The 17,950-nt window shown below is 37.3% G+C and overlaps 1 protein-coding gene across 16 annotated transcripts in view; it reads right to left on the bottom strand.

Moving 5' to 3' along the window:
- Nucleotides 1-17,950, bottom strand: part of STAG2 (STAG2 cohesin complex component) — a 143,488-nt gene that overhangs the window by 77,828 nt on the left and 47,710 nt on the right. For 8 of the 16 annotated variants that reach the window (XM_003823123.5, XM_055106878.2, XM_055106876.3 and 5 more), the window contains exons 2-3: nt 3,203-3,267; nt 1,952-2,092 (exon numbers count right to left, since the gene is read on the bottom strand). In XM_003823123.5, the coding sequence (XP_003823171.1) occupies nt 1,952-1,995 (44 nt within the window). In that variant the 5' untranslated portion in view covers nt 1,996-2,092; nt 3,203-3,267. The remainder of the gene's footprint in view (nt 1-1,951; nt 2,093-3,202; nt 3,268-17,950) is intronic. The other 8 variants (XM_008976723.5, XM_055106877.2, XM_063601960.1 and 5 more) reach the window with 1 other exon arrangement.

Raw genomic sequence — 17,950 nt, 5'->3', positions numbered from 1 at the left:
AAATACTATTTATACAGCAATTACATATAAAGTAATTTAAACAATGTATGGAAGGTGGTGGCAATCCTAACTATATCCTACAATGTTGAGAGGAAAGGGCCTGTAATAAATACCATTCCCTAGAGTTAATGCAACAAAAACTGAATGACTACTATAGTATTAACCCTGAACCTCATGCGTGTTACATCTTAAGAAGATTGTTGTCATCAATAATCTTCTCACATGTCTATATGGTCTTGCAAAAAAAAAAATGAAAATTTAAAATATCTTGATGTATAAGTAATATTTATTTCTTCCCAAGCCTTTCGTAGGACACCAGCTCTCTTAAAGAGCTAAGTAACTGCTTTAAGTCTGAAGAAAATCACTATAGTCTTCACAATGTTCCAATGGCCAGAGTAATCAAGGGCTCAATTATCCTCTTAATACTCATCTCCAAGCTATCCCAACTAAGAGTGAACCACTAGAGGTTTGGTAACTTACTGAAAAACTTTCTAAAGAAAGCTTAAGTGAGTAATCAGAATGGAAGTCTAAAATACTCCCAACCAAAGAATAAATACTCTAAGCCGTTCTTCAATGCTTTCCTGTGTTTTTAAGATCAAAAGAACAACAAAAACTACCCTAGGTGAAATAACAGTTATGTTTATTAAACATACTGTATTAACCATTCAGTGACCTGAAACATCCTGAGTCATCTATCACACGACTGAATCTTCCATTCCTCTTTACTGTGCCCTGCACCCCACATACCCAATCAAATGCTGGGCCTGTTCCACCCGAACAACCTCAATTCCCTTTTATTCATTATCCTATTTCAGGTCCTCATTATTTGAGATATTCTAATAGTCAATAGTCTAGTCCATAATATAAACCCTTTTTATAGTCTCTAACCAAGTATATAAGAAACTTCATAATCTTCTCTTTATATCTTTAAAATATGAACTCATAAAGGCAGCAGGAAGTACCTAACTTAATTCCTCACAGGATCTAATATAACATCCTGTATACAGCAGACACTTAATATTAACAAAGGTAATAATTAACTTTTACAAAGATATGAGACTTAGAATACATAAAATCCTCACTAAAAATGCTGTTTTGTGGGAACCTGAATGTATTTGGTCCCAGAAGATTCATAATCTCCACTGAAGATAACAAAATTATTAAAAATATGAAAATCTACATATGATCAAAAGTAAACGCTGGCTACCATTATGTACAAAGGTATTAGTCTGTTGTTTTCAAAATTTTTAGCAACTAAACTCTCTTTTCAAGTCAAGTCTCATAAAGATCCTAATAAAAAATACAGTGGTGGGGGTGGGTAAATAAAGGGATTCACGGGCAATTTAAAAGTTCACTTTTCACTGAGGCAACTCATGAAACTGTACCTTAGTATGAAAATCACTGTTACATAGAGTAGTTCAAAATCTTTCAAAACCAAGGAGTAATTAGAATAAAAGCTAAGGAGTACAGTTAGCTTTTCAGATGGGGGTAAAGAGGATACCTATGTTGAAAACACTTTCTGGACCAATATACATGTAACTTATTTCTGCAATCATCATTTGATTTTGTAACAGAAATCTGACATTACATCCTAAATAGTGCCACATGGTATACCTCACTAATGAGAAAACTTTATTTTTAGGAATTTTATGATGCTCTCTCAAAACAGTTGCTATTGCAAAACCAAGTATGGACTCAGAACTACACAACAAAAAATAATAAACTGCAGCATGTAAACTAAAAGACAAATTTAAAACACAACAACAAAAAAGTACAGAATAATTACTATTACAGAGCCTTGATGAGTGCTGATATAAACTCTTGCAAAGCATAAAAGCTATTTTATATATTAGATCTTCTCGAGCAGAAGGAAATTTAACTGAAGTTAATGCATTCCCCATTTTGTGGAATAAACAAGTATTTAAAAATTATCAGAATATAATTTACTTACTGTAGTAGATTAAAATCAGTTGGTATTTCTGGAGCTGCTATCATTTCTTTATCATCTTCTGGAACACCTCAATGTCAGAAATATATTCATATATTTACGTGGGTAAAATGATGGCTTGCCTTCTTTCTTCTAAGACAATTCCTTTAAAAAGGAGAAAATGACATTTATTACAAATGCACCAAAAATATTCGGAAAGGATATCCATACTCAAAAGTTAAATTCCCCAGTGCCTACTAATATGTTTTAGTAAATAAGGATTTCATTCCCTTGCATTTGACTGCTTTCTTTTTTTTTTTTTTTGAGACACAGTCTCACTCTGTCACCCAGGCTGGGGTGCAGTGGCACGATCTCGGCTCACTGCAACCTCTGCCTCCCAGGTTCAAGCGATTCTCCTACCTCAGCCTCCCGAGTAGCTGAGATTACAGGCGCGGGCCACCATGACCAGCTAATTTTTGTATTTTTAGTAGAGATGGGGTTTTGCCATGTTGGCCAGGCTGGTCTCGAACTCCTGACCTCAGGTGACCCACCCGCCTCGGCCTCCCAAAGTGCTGGGATTACAGGCATGAGCCACCGTGCCTGACCTTGACTGCTTAATCTAGATATGGACTTGTTGTAACACTCGCAGCCCCACAGTAATAACACATAGGGGAAAAAGAAGCTTATAAAACAATTGTTTTTAAATTTTCTTGTGATTCTCCGCCTGGCTTTATATATATATATATATACACATTAATACATCCTAAATAGAAACAGGATATGACTCTTACTAGTCCTGAAATCCCTATGAGAACTTTAAACCATAATATGAGATGCCTGAAAATACAACCTTTTGCTGATATCATGCACATACAGTTAAAAGGAGCTAATAAAAAAACCCTAAGATATAACTTTAAAACAGATTTTCCTGCCCTGGAAACATACAGTCCAAAGCCTGGCTTATTAAATAAATAACCACTTCATGATAATAACAAACTTTGTTGAGAAGAGAAGGGGGAAAAAATGTTAGATCTGATCTATTCCTCTCCCTCAAGGAACTTACGATCAATTTAAATGCCAATAATTTCATACGAACAACAAATGAATGCCATTTTTGACCAAAGTACATGTAAAAATGGCAGACAGAAAGGGTATTATGTCTATGTTTTGAAAGTCAAGGATGCATTTCCTAAATGAAGAAAATGACCTAAAAGCAAACAAGAAAGGAGAAAACAGGCTGAAGCTAAAGTCTAAAGCTCTTAGTCTTATGTGTACCTTTCTCTTATAATTTTCTTATGTTTTTCTTTTATTCCCAAGTGAATTTAGTACTCGGTGGCCACCTAAAGAAAAAGCAGGTAAGATTAAACATATCCAATTAATATTAAATGCTCAAATATAACATACTGACAAACTCCTAATGACTTCTCCCAGTAGGTTAGATATCACACAAGAAACAGCTCAATTTTTCTTGGTAATTTTATCTCTCTAGAAAACATCATCAATGGTTACTAATGTTTAATTAATATACAAAGTTCAAAACATTGTATTTCCTAGCTTACTTAAGCTAAAACAGAAAAATATTAATTTTATGTTTTGTGAACAGCAAAATAACAAATGAGGCAATAGGAGAAACAAGAATGAATAATCCACAAATTAAATCCTGAATAATCAAATAACATATACCACCACTTTATTTTTTTTCTGAAAGATATTCAGATTTTAAAATCTTGTTTTCAGCCAGGCGCAGTGGCTCACGCCTGTAATCCCAGCACTTTGGGAGGCCAAGGCGGGCAGGTCACTTGAGGTGAGGAGTTCCAGACCAGCCTGGCCAACATGGCGAAACCCTGTCTCTACTAAAAATACAAAAATTAGCCTCGTGTGTTGGTGCACACCTGTAGTCCCAGCTACTCGGGAGGCTGAAGCAAGCTGAGATCATGCCACTGCACTCCAGCCTGGGTGACAAAGCGAGACTCTGTCTCAAACATACATACATACACAAATTTTAAAATCTTATTTTCGTTGAGACAGGGCCTTACTCTGTCACCCAGGCTGGAGTGCAGTGGCACAAATCATAGCTCACTGCAGTCTCAAACTTCAGGGCTCAAGAGATCCTTCTACCTCAGCTTTCTGAGTAGCTAGGACTATAGGTACTCACCACATCTGGCTAATTTTTTCTTTTCTGAAGTTTGTCATCATATGTAAGATACACATTCACCTCCTAAAATGCTAACTTATTTATAAAAGAAAATCATTTTGTTTCTTTTAAAGGAACTGGAGAGGCACAGAACTAATAAATTCTAATGAACAGGTCAGGTCATCTAGATGGCAAGATGAAAATAAAAGAGGTCATGTGATCCTTGCTGTATCTGTCTGCGTCTCTGAGCATTTTCATCAAAACCAAAGTTGCTGCTTTCCTTCAATATAATTTCTAAGCACACTTTAAAGGTAGTTCATAAATACAGTCACCTAAAGAATCACAGGTGATGAATATAAAGAATGCATCAGCTCTGAGAAGCAGAGAATACTAAATAAAATGAATATTGTGCGATATACTGGATTCTTCTAAATAGCACAAAACTAATTTCTACTGTAAAAGAAAGAAGCATTCCCAGGCCAAATTATTTTGCAAAGCATAGGCTATACTATCATGTACTTTGTAATTAGAAACCAAAGCAAACACAAAAGCAAAATCAAAGATGTAAGATGTATCTCTCAAGACAAGATACATGCGCGCATGTGTGTATTATACGTATATAAAAAATAGAGACAGACAGACAAGGTCTTACTCTGTCACCCGCACTGGAGTGCAGTGGCGCAATCACAACTCACTACAGCCTTGACCTCCCCAGGCTCAAGTGATCCTCCCATCTCAGCCTCCCAAGTAGCTGGGACTATAGGCACACACTACCATGGCCCAGCTAATTTTTTCTTATTTTGTAGAGACAGGGTTTCACCATGCTGCTCAGGTTAGTCTTGAACTCCTGGGCTCAAGCAATTCACCCACCTCAGCCTCCCAAAGTGCTGAGATTACAGGCATGAGCCACTGCGCCCAGCCAGGTACATATATTTTTAAAAGAAAAAAAAAGTTGTGTCAGGGTCTGATAGAAAAATTATTGAACTGGCCAATTCCCTATCCTAGTGAAATAAGATTTTTTTAAAGTCTCTAAATATTGAAAATTCATCCAACCAAGTAAAAGTTTCCACCATGTGCCAAATGTAGTACTGGGCAATGAGAATACAACAGTGAACAGGAGAACAATGATCCTTGTCCTTAATACCTGTTAAGAAATGTGATTATTATTTCTACAAGAAGGTACCTACTTGCCACTTAATATTATTAAATATAAGAATGCTGGCCGGGCGCGGTGGCTCACGCCTGTAATCCCAGCACTTTGGGAGGCCAAGGCAGGCGGATCATAAGGTCAGGGAGACCATCCTGGATAACATGGTGAAACCCCATCTCTACTAAAAATACAAAAAATTAGCCAGGCGTGGTGGCAGGCGCCTGTAATCCCAGCTACTCGAGAGGCTGAGGCAGGAGAATGGCGTGAACCCGGAAGGCGGAGCTTGCAGTGAGCCAAGACTGCGCCACTGCACTCCAGCCTGGGTGACAGAGCAAGACTCCATCTTAAAAAAAAAAAAAAAAAAAAAAAGAGTGCTAAATTCCATGTATCCGAGTGTTTGCTAGTCATTCTCTAAATGACTTATTTGCCATAAAAACAGTTCATCATAGCTCACAAAAATTACAAATATTAAAATTGCTTTGTAATTTAGAAGGGAAGGAACCCAACGGATGAGTTGGGATTAGTAGTTTCTAAATGTAAACTTTAATCTACAGGAAGAGCTGAGAATGTTTACATCTTTATTTTAAATGTCTACAGCTGCATATAAATACAATTTGCAGGCCATGCATGATGGCTCACACCTACAATCCCAGCGCTTTGGGAGGATGAGGTTGGAGAATGGCTTAAACCCAGGAGTTCGAGACCAGCCTGGACAACATAGTGAGACCGTATCTCAACAAAAAATCAAAAAATCAGCCGGGCATGATGGCACACACCTATAGACCTAGCTACTTGGGAGGCTGAGGCAGGAAGATTGCTTGAGCCCAGGAGGTAGAAGCTGCAGTGAGCCATGATCACACCATTGCACTCCAGCCTGGGCAATGGGGTAAGACTCTGTCAATCCATCCATCTATCCATCCATCCATCCATCCGTCCGTCCGTCCGTCCGTCCGTCCGTCCATCCATCCATCCATCCATCCATCCAATGTGTTTCCCCCACAGACTTACATTAACAAATTCAGAGTATCTTCAAATGTGCTTAATACCATTTGATTTCAGCTGGGTAACCCAAAACTATAAAAACATGTAATGCTCAAAGAAAAGTATCAGTTTAAAAATCAAACTCACCACACAATTTCTGCACTATTGCGGGTTATTAACTTTTTAAAAAATATGCTCCAAGATCACAAGGTGGAGCTCTCTCCTAGTGTCTAGAAAAAACTTTTGAGGTTTTCATCATATGTAACAATTCTCTATACCTACTATAAAAGAGTTAACATTCTAACAGCTTTGGAGGATAAAGCATAGAAATAAAATTTGCATTAAGTCTCAATCACTATTTTCCTTCTGGGAAAAAAACCTATCCAGCAACAACTAGCTTCTGCTTTTCCTTACTGAAAACCAGGCAATCCCATTTGTAGATAAGCTAAACAATATATATTAAAGTAAAACTACTTTCTTAAGTTCACATGTATAGTGTGCTGCCATTAAAGGCTATTAATTATTAGATTAAAAAGTAACAGATGATCGCGTTATTTCTAATTCTAAATATTAAATTCAAGTAACACTGCTTTTAATATAAACAGACCTAAAAGCTGAAACTTAATCACCGTAACTTCTCAGGTTATCCATAATTAGTATATGTTTATGGGCTGTTACTCAAAGTTTAGATTACAAGTTAAATTCAATAACAAGAAACACCTGTCAGATACCTATTACTATAGCACATTAATACAAGTAAGTAAAAATTATGATGATGCTTGAATCTTTGCAACTCCAAAAAAAGAATGACTTCCTACATTCATCAAAAGTACCCCCCAACAAAATAAAAGCACACACAAAACATCCTAATATCTTGCTCTGATATGATTTAATTTTTTTTCCCCTAAAATAATTACTGTTTTAAAGGTCTTTAATTTAGGGGCCAGGCACGGTGGCTCACGCCTGTAATCCAAACACTTTGGGAGGCTGAGGCGGGCAGATCACGAGGTCAGGGGTTCAGGGCCAGTCTGGCCAACATGATGAAACCTCGTCTCTAAAACAAAAATACAAAAATTAGCTGGGCACAGTGGTGTGCACCTATAGTCCCAGCTACTCGGGAGGCTGAGGCAGGAGGATCGCTTGAACCCGGGAAGCGGAGGTTGCAGTGAGCCGAGAACACACCACTGCAATCCAGCCTGGGCAACAGAGTGAGACTCCGTCTCCATAAAAAAAAAGGTATTTAATTCAATCCCAAGTGGTCTCAAGACAAAAAAATGAAAAGCTACCAACAAAGCCATCACTAACAAGGTTCCTCAGAATCCATATATTAATAATATATTACTGGAGAGCACAGGGGAGGGGAACACTTAAGTAGCTGGTATGTTAATTCTCTCACTAAAAATGCAGAAATATTCAACTGCTAAAAGCTGGCAAATTCACACCACATGCCATACCCTTAACACTCCTCCCAAAAGGGTCACATACTTCTATATGTAAGGATCACATCCAGGAAATGTATACACCCTTCTAAAATGCCACCATCACTATAATACAAACACTTAAAATTAGGAATTACCAAAATGTCCAATTATCCATAGACTATAGGTGAGCACCACCATGCCCAGCTAATTTTTGTGTATTTTGTAGAAACAGGGTTTCACCATGTTGCCCAGGCTAGTCTTTAACTCCCAGGGTCAAGCAATCTGTCCACCTCAACCTCCCAGAGTGCTGAGATTACAGGTGTGAGCCACTGCGCCCAGACAGGTACATATAATTTTAAAAGAAAAAAATGTTGTGTCAAGGTCTGATAGACACAGAAAAAATTATTGACCTGGCCAACTCCCTATTCTAGTGAAATAGGATTTTTAAAGCTTCTAAATACTAAAAATTCATCCAACCAAGTACCACTGATAGTACGTCAATGTAATTAATGTAATATTCATACACTGAAACTATTTATGACTGTGTACCAATGTGGGTAAACAGACATAATAACAACAAAAAAGAAGCAAAGGAATACAGTAACATATCAGGGTGGGTAATTTTTTATTTTTTTTTTTACAATCTTATTGTTAGTACAAAAAAGGAAATTATGAAGGGGAAATTTAGTTTTTAATGTACTCTGTTAAAACGTGAACTACTAGCTGGGCATGGTGGCGCGTGCCTATAGTCCCAGCTACTTGAGAGGCTGAGGTGGGAGGATCGCTTGAGCCTGGGAGGTCAAGGCTACAGTGAGCTGAGAACATGCCACTGCACTCCAGTCTGGGCAACAGAGTGAGACTGTCCTCAGGAGAAAAAAAAAACTGTTTAAAAACCTAAACTACCTAAGGAATTACAAAACTATGCTGCTAAAATCTATTCATATTTCATGTTTATAATCATATAAAATTAAACGTACAAAAACTCTGAGTTCTATCATAAAATTACCTTTATTATGTTTGCCTACTCAAGATTAGCAGGGAACATAAACTTTCTTACAGGCTCCTGACAACAAGACCCAAAGGTATGTTCCTTTTATTGGCCTATGTACTTTCTTAGGAGACAGCATACAAAAGTCTGTTGTTTAGTTTGAGGTTGTGAATGCTAAAAGGTCGACTACTTCCTGCAGTAGTACATTTGATCCAAACAGGAAAGTTACTATCATTTCTATGTCAAATGATGTACATGCGGGCAAAAAAATGAAAAGCTAACCCAAAATGTGGACATAAATATCTACCTTCAAAAAGAAAAAAACTACTGCCCCTTTGATGAGTAACAATCTTTAACAAGAATTCGGCCGGGTGTGGTGGCTCCCATCTGTAATCCCAGCACTTTGGGAGGTGGAGGCAGGCGGATCACGAGGTCAGGAGTTCAAGACCAACATGGTGAAACCCCATCTCTACTAAAATAGAAAAATCAGCCGGGCATGGTGGCATGCACCTGTAATCCCAGCTACTCGGGAGGCTGAGGCAGGAGAATCGCTTGAACCCGGGGGACAGAGGTTGCAGTGAGCCAAGATCATGCCACTGCACTCTAGACTGGGCAATGGAGCAAGATGCCATCTCAAAAAAAAAAAAAGAAATTCTTCTTACCTAAAAGATATTTGTCCTCCCTCTGTTAATCTCCCTAATTTGTGCTATACTATTCTAAGTAAATTACATGGTGAAAATACGTCAAACTAGGCCGGGCACGGTGGCTCACACCTGTAATCCCAGCACTTTGGGAGGCCGAGGCGGGAGGATCACGAGGTCAGGAGATCGAGACCATCCTGGCTAACACGGTGAAACCCCATCTCCACTAAAAAACAAAAAATTAGCCGGACTTGGTGGTGGGGGTCTGTAGTCCCAGCTACTCGGGAGGCTGAGGCAGAAGAATGGCGTGAACCCGGGAGGCGGAGCTTGCAGTGAGCCAAGATCAAGCCACTGCACTCCAGCCTGGGCGACAGAGTGAGACTCCGTCTCAAAAAAAAAAAAAAAAGAAAAGTACGTCAAACTAAGCAATGATCATGTGTACTCAGCCCAGTAGTAAAATCTTAACCTAAAAGTTTCTTGACAACACACTCACATTACAGCTACCACATATATCATTCGCAAATATCTTTTCTTTTACACAAACCTGGATGGAGTCCTACAGAATTCCTAATGGTAGTCCCCGCTCTGGTACAGGAATAGGTAAACCAGAGAAGGCATGCCTGGAAGAAATCTGCATATGTAAGAAGATTAATGACCCTGTCTATATTTCCTAACTAATAGTAGGAAATCTATATTTACAAACTTTAAAAATAATATAAAGGACAGGCTGGGTGCAGTAGCTCAGGCCTGTAATCCCAGCACTTTGGGAGGCCAAGACAGGCAGATCACTTGAGGCCAGGAGTTCCAGACCAGCCTGGCCAACGTGGAGAAATACCATCTCTACTAAAAATACAAAAATTAGCTGGGCATGGTGGCACAGGCCTGTAATCCCAGCTACTCCAGAGGCTGAGGCATGAGAATCGCTTAAACCCAGGAGGTGGAGGCTGCAGTGAGCCGAGATCGTGCCACTGCACTCCAGCCTGGGCAACAGAGCAAGACTCTGTCTCAAAAAAAAAAAATTTTATACATACATATATATAAAGGATGGAAGGAGGCCAAAGTAAAAGGCCTTTCTAAAATAACTAAGTAGACAAACTGAACAGGCCTAAGGCCACAACATTACAAAAATAACTTTTATTTTCAGGAATTGGGGAAGGAGCAAGCTGGGGCAGTCTACAGATACAGCATCACTACACACTGCCAGAAACTAAAATTTACAAAACGGGAAACATCCACCTGCTCCCTTCCTATTTTTAAGTGTATTATAGTAGGTGCACAGCAATATTCCTAGTTTTCTTGTCTACTCACTTTCCCCAATACTTTAAAAACATGACTCGAGCCATCACCACAACTGTGATCACCTTGACAAACCTACATACTCAGGCTGTCCCAGTTCTCAATGACCATTTTTGATGTCTGTAGAAAACCTAGCACGCCTTGTGAACTTAGCAACCCCCTTAGTTAGGGGTTGGAGGGAGACAAGAAAAGGCTTATGTCCTATTCCCACAGAGCCAACTTGTGCTCAGTACTCAATTGTAACCTGTACCTGAATCACCCAAAGATCCTACCCCGTCTGACATGTTCCTGCTGTAATACATCTACCTTCATTCTGGTACTGGAATCCTGCCCATAAACCCACCCTAAAAAGTCTCCATTTGTCTCTTGAGTTGCCTTAACCTGAAAGCCGCAATATTGTCCTCTCATCTGTCTGACCATACTGGCACTGGCTGCTGCTAGACACTGGATACCATATTATAGTTGACACATTGGATACATATCTGCTATCTAATTTGAAGACTACTATTTTCCCCAGTCAGCCCTAATAAGCTGCAGCTGACTAGACATTATCTGACTCTATCCTAAGACAAATATCAAAACAGATAGAATATTTGTTTTATCATATACTATCACCTTAAAATCATTTCTCAGTCTGCCAAGGTCAATAGCTAATAATTGTTTTAATACTGTCATTATCCACTCTTCATCTCACTTATATCTGAATACATTCTACAGTTAGCTTTCTGGACTGGTGTGCGTGTGTGTGTGTGTGTGCGCGCGTGTGTATACATCTCCATCTTATTAACATAACTTTGTGATGTAACTTGTGATGTCAATTTGTAATGTTAAGACATAACAAATAAACATGGGTAATTACAACTTGGTGTAGTGGCTATCAACATTTCCAATGAGACCATATTAGCTGGTATAAATGAATATCCAGATCCAAAAATCAAATTTACAAGAAGGGTTAAATGGTATACAGCATGATATAAGCACAATATATTATTGCCATCTAAACCATTTCACACTGGGCATCACTGGCTCACTGGCAAATTTCAAAAAAAGGCAGATTTCATAGAAGACTAGATGAACACAGGATAATCCTGCTTGATGTTGGGGGAAATCTAAATTTTCATTTCACATACTCTCAATAGATTACATCACAAGTTTTCACATTTATTTACTCAAGGTAGTAAAAAGCATCTCAATGAATTACTGAATTTTTATTAATAATTTGCATGATAATGAAGATAGAACTGTAGCCAAAAAACAATTCAGTAGATTAAAAACAATAAAACCAATGTGAAAAATAAACCACTTTATAGAGAATGAAAAATTTTAACCCAAAATTTAAAAATGTGGTGACTATTAATATGTAATGCCTCTTTTTTCATTTTAGCATGACTATACAAGAACACATATATGTCACATGTCCAATTTTTTTGTTCCTTTCACTTCTGATTAGCTGACCTTATTAAAATATTTAGCATTACCAGCCACTTGATATTACCCACTAACCTTTTAGCTAACAACCACAGTACACAATTCATAGGCTTGAATTATATGCATATTCAAGTTCAGAAATCAAATATGCTTTCATAATTCAGTTTGTCAACACACTATAGTACTTCCCAATTCGTATTTCAGATCTAAGAGTTTGATTCTTCACTTGGTAATTCCACACAGTGGTAACAACAGGAGACACATATGTGGTACTCTAAAATTATTTTAATTCTCTCTAATCTTAAACATTCCTAGACAAAGAGTAAGGCATGCAAATTACACTTTAAAAATTAAATTCAAGCCAGAAAAAGACACTATAAGAAAACTACAGACCAATATCCCTGATGAATATTGATGCGAAAATTCCTAACAAAATACTAGCAAACCAGAATTCATCATTTTAAACATTTAAAATATTATACACCATGACCAAGTGAAATTTATTGCTGAAATGCAAGACTGTTTCAACATACAAAAATCAATCAATGTAACACAGGACATTAACAGAAGGAAGGACAAAAACCACATGATCATCTCAGTTGATGCAGGAAAAGCATTTGACAAGATTCAACACCCTTTCACTATAAAAAACACTCAAGTTAAAACTAGAAAAAAATCACCTGCTATGGTTTGAATATTTGTCCCCTCAAAAACTCGTGGAAATTTAACCCCCAATGTGGCAGTACTGAGAAGTGGGGCCTTTAATAGGAGATTGGGTAAGGAGGGCTCTGCCATCATGAATAGGTTAATCAATTCATGGATTACTGGATTAATGATTTAATAGTTATGAGAGTGGGACAGGTGGCTTTAGAAGAGAAAGAGACCTGAGCAAGCACCCTCAGTCCCATTGCCACGTGATGCCTTGCAACACCTAGGAACTGTGCAGAGTTCCCACTAGCAAGAAGACTCTCATCAGATGTGGACCCTCAAAACTTGGACTTCTCAGCCTCCTTAACTGTAAGAAATAAATTCTTTTTCTTTATAAAGTACCTAATTTCAGATATTCTGTTGTAAGGAACAGAAAATGGACTAAGACGCTACCTCTACATAGTAAAAGTCAAAAACTCATAGCTAATATTATACTCAAGGGTAAAAGACTGAAAGTTTTTACTCTAACATACAGAACAAGGCAAGGATGCCCACTCCCACTACGTGTCTATTCAACATAGTATTGGAAGGCTTAGCCAAAGCGATTAGACAGGAAAAATAACAAATAAAAGGCATCCAAGTTAGAAAGAAAGAAGTAAAATTATCTCTGTTCCCAGATGACACAATCTTATATGTAGAAAATCCCAAAGTTTACACACACATAAAAACTCTTAGAACTAATAACCACAAATTCAATAAAGTCGCAGGATATTAAATCAACACACAAAATTCTTGTATATACTAACAATCCGAAAAGGAAATTAAGAAAACAATTCCATTTACAACAGCATCAAAAACTGTAAAATACTAAACCTAACCAAGCAGGTAGAAGACTTGTACACTGAAAACTACAAAATACTGCTGAAATGAAAGATGACACAAATAGAAAGGCATCCTGTGTTCATGAATTCGAAGACTTAATATTATCATGAAGTCCATACTACCCAAAGAAATCTACAGATTCAACACAATCCCTATCAAAATTCCAATAGCACTTTTTGCAAAAATGAAAAAAATTAAGCTGAAAATTCATATAGAATCTCAAGGGATCCCAAAAAGCCCAAACAATTTTAGGAAGAAAAGAACAAAGTTGGAGGACTCACACTTCCTAATTTCAAAGCATTTTAGAGAAAGTCCTCAATATCACCAACAGGTTCTTAGAAACTCCAATGTTAAGCAAAATGACGTATAATGAATGAAACCAATTTTTTTCCTCATCAACATTATAACAAAACAACACTGAACAAATTGATATTGTTCAAAGATCTGCTGTACACCGCTTTGCTTAAAGCCCAAGTTTCCAAGAACCTAAGAACGGCACTAAGTGAGAACTTACTGTACAAAGCTACAGTAATCAAAACTGTGAGGTACTGGCATAAAGACAAATAGACCAATGGAATAGAACAGATATGGATAAACAAAATGTAGTAGATACATAAAATGAGTTACACACCTTTTAAAAGGAAGGAACATCTGTACTACATTACAACACGGATGGACCCTAAGGGCATTATGCTAACTGAAATAAGCTAGTCACGAAAAAGACAAATACCTTATGATTCAACTTATGAGGTATCTGAAGTAGTCAAATTCATAGAAACAGGAAGTAGAATAATGGTTACCAGGGACTAGAAGAGAAAAACGGGAGTTGTTGTTTAATAGGTATAGAGTTTCAGGCTTTCAAGATGAAAAATTTCTGTAGATCTGTTTCACAGCAGTTGGATATATTTAACGTTACTCAATTATACACTTAAAAAATGGTTAAATGGTAAATGTTGTTGTTTACCACAATAAAAAATTAAATTTGAAACCTCTTTTATCAAGCAAGCTTCTCTCATATGGTATAAACTCACAGGATTTTACTTAAATCATCGATCATTTAAGAACACCTTTCTACTAAACAAGCATACCACATACCATATAACTACTGATCTATTGAGATGTCATTTTGTAAATTAAGACACTAATCATTGATATCTACACTCAGAATATTTTGAGACTTTTTGTCTCCCGTTTAATAAGGTAAAATGCACCAAAGCTTATGTTAAATTTACAGCAAAGTATCAAAAGAAATAATCTAACTTTTCCAAAAAAACATGGAAACACTTGAACAACCAGAGCTAACCTTACATTTAAGTTGCTCACCATAAAGTATGAAAACTGTCATTGAAACCTATTTAACAAATGTTAAACATTTATTTCCCTTGTTCAAAATATGACAGTACAAGTCAAGTCCCATAGTTACCCACAAGAGCACACAACTTAAAGCCAGGGTAAAAAGCAGCAACAATCTTCCAGCAGCAATGCAAACTAACTGCATCCAACGGTTAGCATACTAAATGGCCTCATGTGATGATACTAAGATTTAGGAATTACCCTAAAATGCAACACTTGATTCCATTAAACTCGAGAGGAAGCATACAGCATGAAAAAGATCCAGTAAGAAGAGATATCTATCTATCTATCTATCTATCTATCTATCTATCTATCTATCTATCTAATCTATCTATCTACCTACCTACCTACCTACCTACCTACCTACCTACCTGGTTAGATTACTGGTACCAGATATCATTAGGGGACTCTCACATTTTGCCCTGTAACCAAGCAAATTTCATATACTTTAGCATGCCATCCAAACAGACCAACTCAATCTGAGCTCTAAGATGACTGAAGTTTTTAAACCTTCCCTAGAACTATGACCAAAAGACTGCCTTATTTCTAAACAACAACAAATACATTAAAGCATCCTGCAAAATCAATATCCCCAAAAGAACTATCGAGATGCTAAGAAAGGAGGCGAAATAATGACTCAACATATATTTAATATTAAGAGCAATATATTATTAAAAACAAATATATATTAGAGCTAACGTTTTTGTTTTGGATAGACTTGAAAGTACACTCTACTACAGAGAACTTGAAACTATCTTAGATTCATAGTTATTGCAACTTTGCTGTTATGACACAGTTTGTTGTAACAATGGTTTATTTGTTAAGTCATTAGTCAGGAAAGAAACTTCTCAATTAGAAAACTCTTTCAAAAAAAAATGTGTTATAATTATCCTCCTGGCAAAAAGTTATCTGCCAAATAACGTAGCAACACTGAGAACAACATGATTGAGAAGACTATTCATATGCAAGGATCTCCATCTTATTCTATGATTATTATTTTGGCAAAAATACTCAAAATGATCTTTTCATCATGAAACACAATCTCCCTCTCCCTCTGTCTCCCTCCACCCACCATAAATGACTGTGCTTAGCTATCCTGATTAATAAATTAATTGCAACTAGCAGCTGGGCATGGTGGCTCATGCCCCTAATCCAGCACTTTAGGAGACTGAGGCAGGAGGATTACTTGAGCCCAAGCGTTTGAAACTAGCCTGGGCAACACAGCGAGACTGTCTCTAAAAAATTAATAATAGGGCTGGGCACGGTGGCTCACGCCTGTAATCCCAGCACTTTGGGAGGCTGAGGCAGGCGGATCACCTGAGGTCGCGAGTTTGAGATCAGCCTGACCAACATGGTGAAACCCTGTCTCTACTAAAATACAAAAATTAGCCAGGCGTGGTGGCGCATGCCTGTAATCCCAGCAACTCAGGAGGCTGAGGCAGGAGAATCGCTTGAACCTGGGAAGTGGAGGTTGCAGTGAGCCGAGATCGCACCATTGCACTCTAGCCTGGGCAACAAGAGTGAAACTCCATCTCAAAAAAAAAAAAAAGAAAGAAAATTAATAATAATAATAAATTGCAACTAGGAAAGGGAAAAACTTTTCTCCTCCAACTTCTACATATAATCTATTCTGAAGATGTTTGCCAAATATGCCATTATCATGTCATTTTACTTGAATGTTTTACTTCATTATGTCCCCTTTCACAGGTTAGTCCTATGTCACCTACTTTGGCTAACCATAATTTACAAAGTATTCAACTGCATTTCACCTGTCTGTTTTTCTGCCCAAAGTCATAAAGCAACAAGCAGTTTTTCCAGTGTTACATACTTGAACTTAGTTACTAGTGAACCTACTATCTTATGTTGATCATAACTCATAGATCACAAAATAATGTGGAAGTCAGTGTAGCAGATTCAACTCTCACAACATAAAAAACAGCATTAACACAACTCTGAAAGTCTTCTGTTAGGTCTGCTACTTAATATTTAAGTTTACATCAAATTATGTAATATAATGTAAAATGTGATGCCTTTCACAAAGTAAGAACATGTATATGAATGGATGTATTTGTTTGCACAAAAAAATACTGAGAGGATTAACAAGAAACACTTTTTCCAAGTTGTAAGGAGGAAGGGATGATAAAAGAAATATACGAGGCAGGAATCTGTGGAAGACTTCTATATATACCTTTGCATATAATTTTAACTTTTGAATAAGGAAAATGTCATACTCATTCAAATGAAACTGAATTTTGTTAGGTTATGTCACTGTCATAGAAACAGAAATTTCTGAAATTAAAGACAAATTGGAAAAATAAACCTAATCATGTACATCAAATCAATAACACAGACATACAGAGAAAGTATTCATATAAAGTGAGGTCAGAACACAACACTTTGCTTATCCTTAGTGGGAAGAATTTTAAGGACAAAAAGAAGAAAATTTAAAGCAGGATGGCATGGCTCACACTTGTAATCCCAGCACTTTGGGAGGCCAAGGTAGGGGGGATCGCTTGAGGCCAGGGGTTTGAGACCAGCCTGGTCAACACAGTGAGACCTGTTCTCTACAAAAAAGGAGAGGGAGGGAGAGGGAGGAAAGCGGGGAAGGGAGAGGGGGAAAGGGTGGAGGGGGAGGGAAGAAAGAGAGAAAGAGAAAGAGAAAGAGAGAGAGAGAGAGAGAGAGAGAGAGATCGCTTGAGCCCAGGAGTACGAGGCTGCAGTGAGCTGTGATTAGGTCACTGCACTGCAGCCTAGGTGACAGAGCAAGACTATGTCTCTATTTTTAAAAAAAAGAAGGAAAGAAAATTAAACTTCATACAATACTTCTGTTGTCTGCTACACTAATTCTGTTTTTCTGAAGTTATTTTCTTTATACTATAGGAGAAGGCAAGCAATCTTGTTAATGACCCTAAGAATCAAGATATTAAGTATAAAAGAGATAATTAGCAAACAAACTTTTAAAACACATGTTAAACTGAATAGAAGAAAACACAAATTAAAACCACAACATGATATCACTACATCTGTAAGAATTGCCAAAATAAAAAAAATAGTGACAGCCCGGGCACGGTGGCTCACGCCTGTAATCCCAACACTTTGGG

The sequence above is a fragment of the Pan paniscus genome, chromosome X, assembly GCF_029289425.2.
Source record: "Pan paniscus chromosome X, NHGRI_mPanPan1-v2.0_pri, whole genome shotgun sequence".
Taxonomy (NCBI): domain Eukaryota; kingdom Metazoa; phylum Chordata; class Mammalia; order Primates; family Hominidae; genus Pan; species Pan paniscus.
This window is presented reverse-complemented; position numbering and strand designations above follow the sequence as displayed.